The 2500-nt window shown below is 37.8% G+C and overlaps 1 protein-coding gene across 1 annotated transcript in view; it reads left to right on the top strand.

Moving 5' to 3' along the window:
• The window catches only part of LOC125029275 (sulfotransferase 1C4-like), a 7833-nt gene that overhangs the window by 2518 nt on the left and 2815 nt on the right, over window positions 1–2500 (top strand). Inside the window, exons 3-4 of the mRNA XM_047619167.1 lie at window positions 1013–1158; window positions 1577–1772. Coding sequence (XP_047475123.1) covers window positions 1013–1158; window positions 1577–1772 — 342 coding nt within the window. The remainder of the gene's footprint in view (window positions 1–1012; window positions 1159–1576; window positions 1773–2500) is intronic.

The raw sequence follows: 2500 nt of genomic DNA on the forward strand, positions 1-2500 counted from the left end.
ATGTCACCCTGATTAATGGTTGATTTTTAAAAAGGGTCATGTCACCCAAATAAATGGTTGTTTAAAAAAGCTCCTGCCACCCAGATAAATTGTTTATATTTAAAAAGGGGAACTATGATATGGTATAAGGATGGTATGTACTTATATGACATAACCGCTGCGAGTTTAGTTTATAAATTGCGTTTACATATACGTTCCATAAGTGTTTAGTCACCATGAAATCAATCACTAACCCAACTTATCTCACGTATACACCATTCCCCTTGATATTTGAAAATACATTATTTCATGTCGCCATAATATTAATAACATGATTAGAGTAAGAAGTCTAATTATAATAATGTTAATAATAATAGCGTCGATATCAAAACAATTATCAACGATGTCGATAATAATAGCGTCGATATCAAAAGCATAAAAAACGGAAAGTTGTGGAAAGGGGAAACCTGGTGAAGTCACGCAAACCTAAGTCAACATATTTTATAAAGGAAAATAACAGTGGATATTACATGTTTCCGGCGCCACGGGTTAAAGTGACTATAAATGGTTCATAATGATTTGGTTTGAACTGAAACATTATGATGTTTTACCATCAAGATTCTATTTTTCATTTTCTACCCAATAAGACTTTTATATACATGTTTTAAATAAATTATTTTTTGGTTATTAGGTGAATGATTGGTCATTTCAATAAGTGATGTTTAACATAATCTCATTCACTCGCAACTTGTGTGTTTGAATCCTGCCCCAATGGTCCGAGATTAAATAGAAGGGCATCCACTAGGGGTAACGGCCGCCACCTGTTAGAATCAAAGTCCCTTGAAAGAATGCCCCGTCATAGCCCTTTTCGGGGATGTACTTTTCCTCAACATATTCCCAGCATTCTATATCTGTGTGTATTTTAGGTAAAAAATCTCACGTTATATTCTTCAACAGTGGTAGTTTAAGAGGTTACTTCTTTCTCAATGGGAGTCTGTAAGAGACTCAAATACAAAACCTGGCATTCCAACAGTTCCGTGAGACTGACGTCGTCATAATGACGTACCCGAAGTGCGGAACGACGTGGACGCAGGAGGTCGTGTGGACCATGAGGAACAACCCGAACCTCGACCACCCGAAGGCCAGCGCCCCGATCAGCGTTCGTTCGCCTTTCATCGAGTTTGTATTGGTTCTCTGTGTACTGCTACGAATGCATACAATTCATGCCATACTTATATCATTCGTAATTACATCTACTGCTGCAGATCCATGCCAGACTTCTCTCATTATGACAACACGCTACTACGAATGCATAAAATTCATGCCACACTTCCCCAATTTATTATTTTATATACTGCATATTACTATCATAACAAAATATGCTTTGGTTTCGTAATACGTTCATCCTCAGCTCCATGTTAAAAGGATTACATATACTGCTACCAATGCAAGTCAGTACCATGAAAAATATGCCTTGATTTGATAATACTTTCAACCTGAGTTCCACATTATCATGATTAGCTTACACGTGGACGAACAAGTAAACAAAACCCAGTAATGGTTTACGTCGGAATGAATACTTCTGCCTTATCCTCAGTTCCGACATGCTCATGGCAATGGGGAAAGAGGGATCGACAAGTCTCATGTCCGAGTTCCTCAAAGGCGTTGTTCCAGACCCTGACCCCAACGAAGGCATCGCCCTCCAGCTGACCGCCCACACACCTGACCCTCGAACCATCAAAACTCACCTGCCGTTCTCCCTCATGACCCCTGACCTCCTCGATACGACTAAGGTCAGTTGTAAGAAGGGAGGGGGGGATTAACATGGGCTATTTATATATGTCAATGATGTTAACTGTGACTGATTCTTAACATTGCTATTACTGATAACATCATTATTATTATCACCATCATTAATATCATTACCGTTGTCATTAATACTATCATTAGACCCATTAATATTATTATCGTCATTATTTTTAATATTATTATTAGACCTGTTAACATTATTATCATCATTATCATTACTATTATATTATTGCTATTATCATCATTATAATTTTACTTCTTGTTAATATTGTCATTGCCATTATCATAGTTATTATTCCTATTGTTACCAAATTTTCAACAATAGCTACTACCATGATCATTAGTTATGTCTAATTCACTATCATCATCGCTATTATCATCATATTGGTGCTACCAGAAAGGGATAAGGATATTGAAAATCGTTAAAGGGTACTCTACTAAGGGAAAACTCTGTGGTCCAAGAATAGAGTCTTGGATTAAACTATGGTTTAACTCCGCGCTTTGGTCAGTGATGTTAATGGTTGTTACACAGAATTGAGCAAAACACAAGAGCGAGAGAGAGGGAGAGGGAGAGAGACAGAGAGAGATAGAGATAGATAGATAGATAGAGCGAGAGAGAGAGAGAGAGAGAGAGAGAGAGAGAGAGAGAGAGAGGAAGAGGGAGAGAGAAAGAGAGAGAGAGGGAGAGAGAGAGAGTGTGTGTGTGTGTGAG

The sequence above is a fragment of the Penaeus chinensis genome, chromosome 9, assembly GCF_019202785.1.
Source record: "Penaeus chinensis breed Huanghai No. 1 chromosome 9, ASM1920278v2, whole genome shotgun sequence".
NCBI classification, from domain to species: Eukaryota; Metazoa; Arthropoda; class Malacostraca; order Decapoda; family Penaeidae; genus Penaeus; species Penaeus chinensis.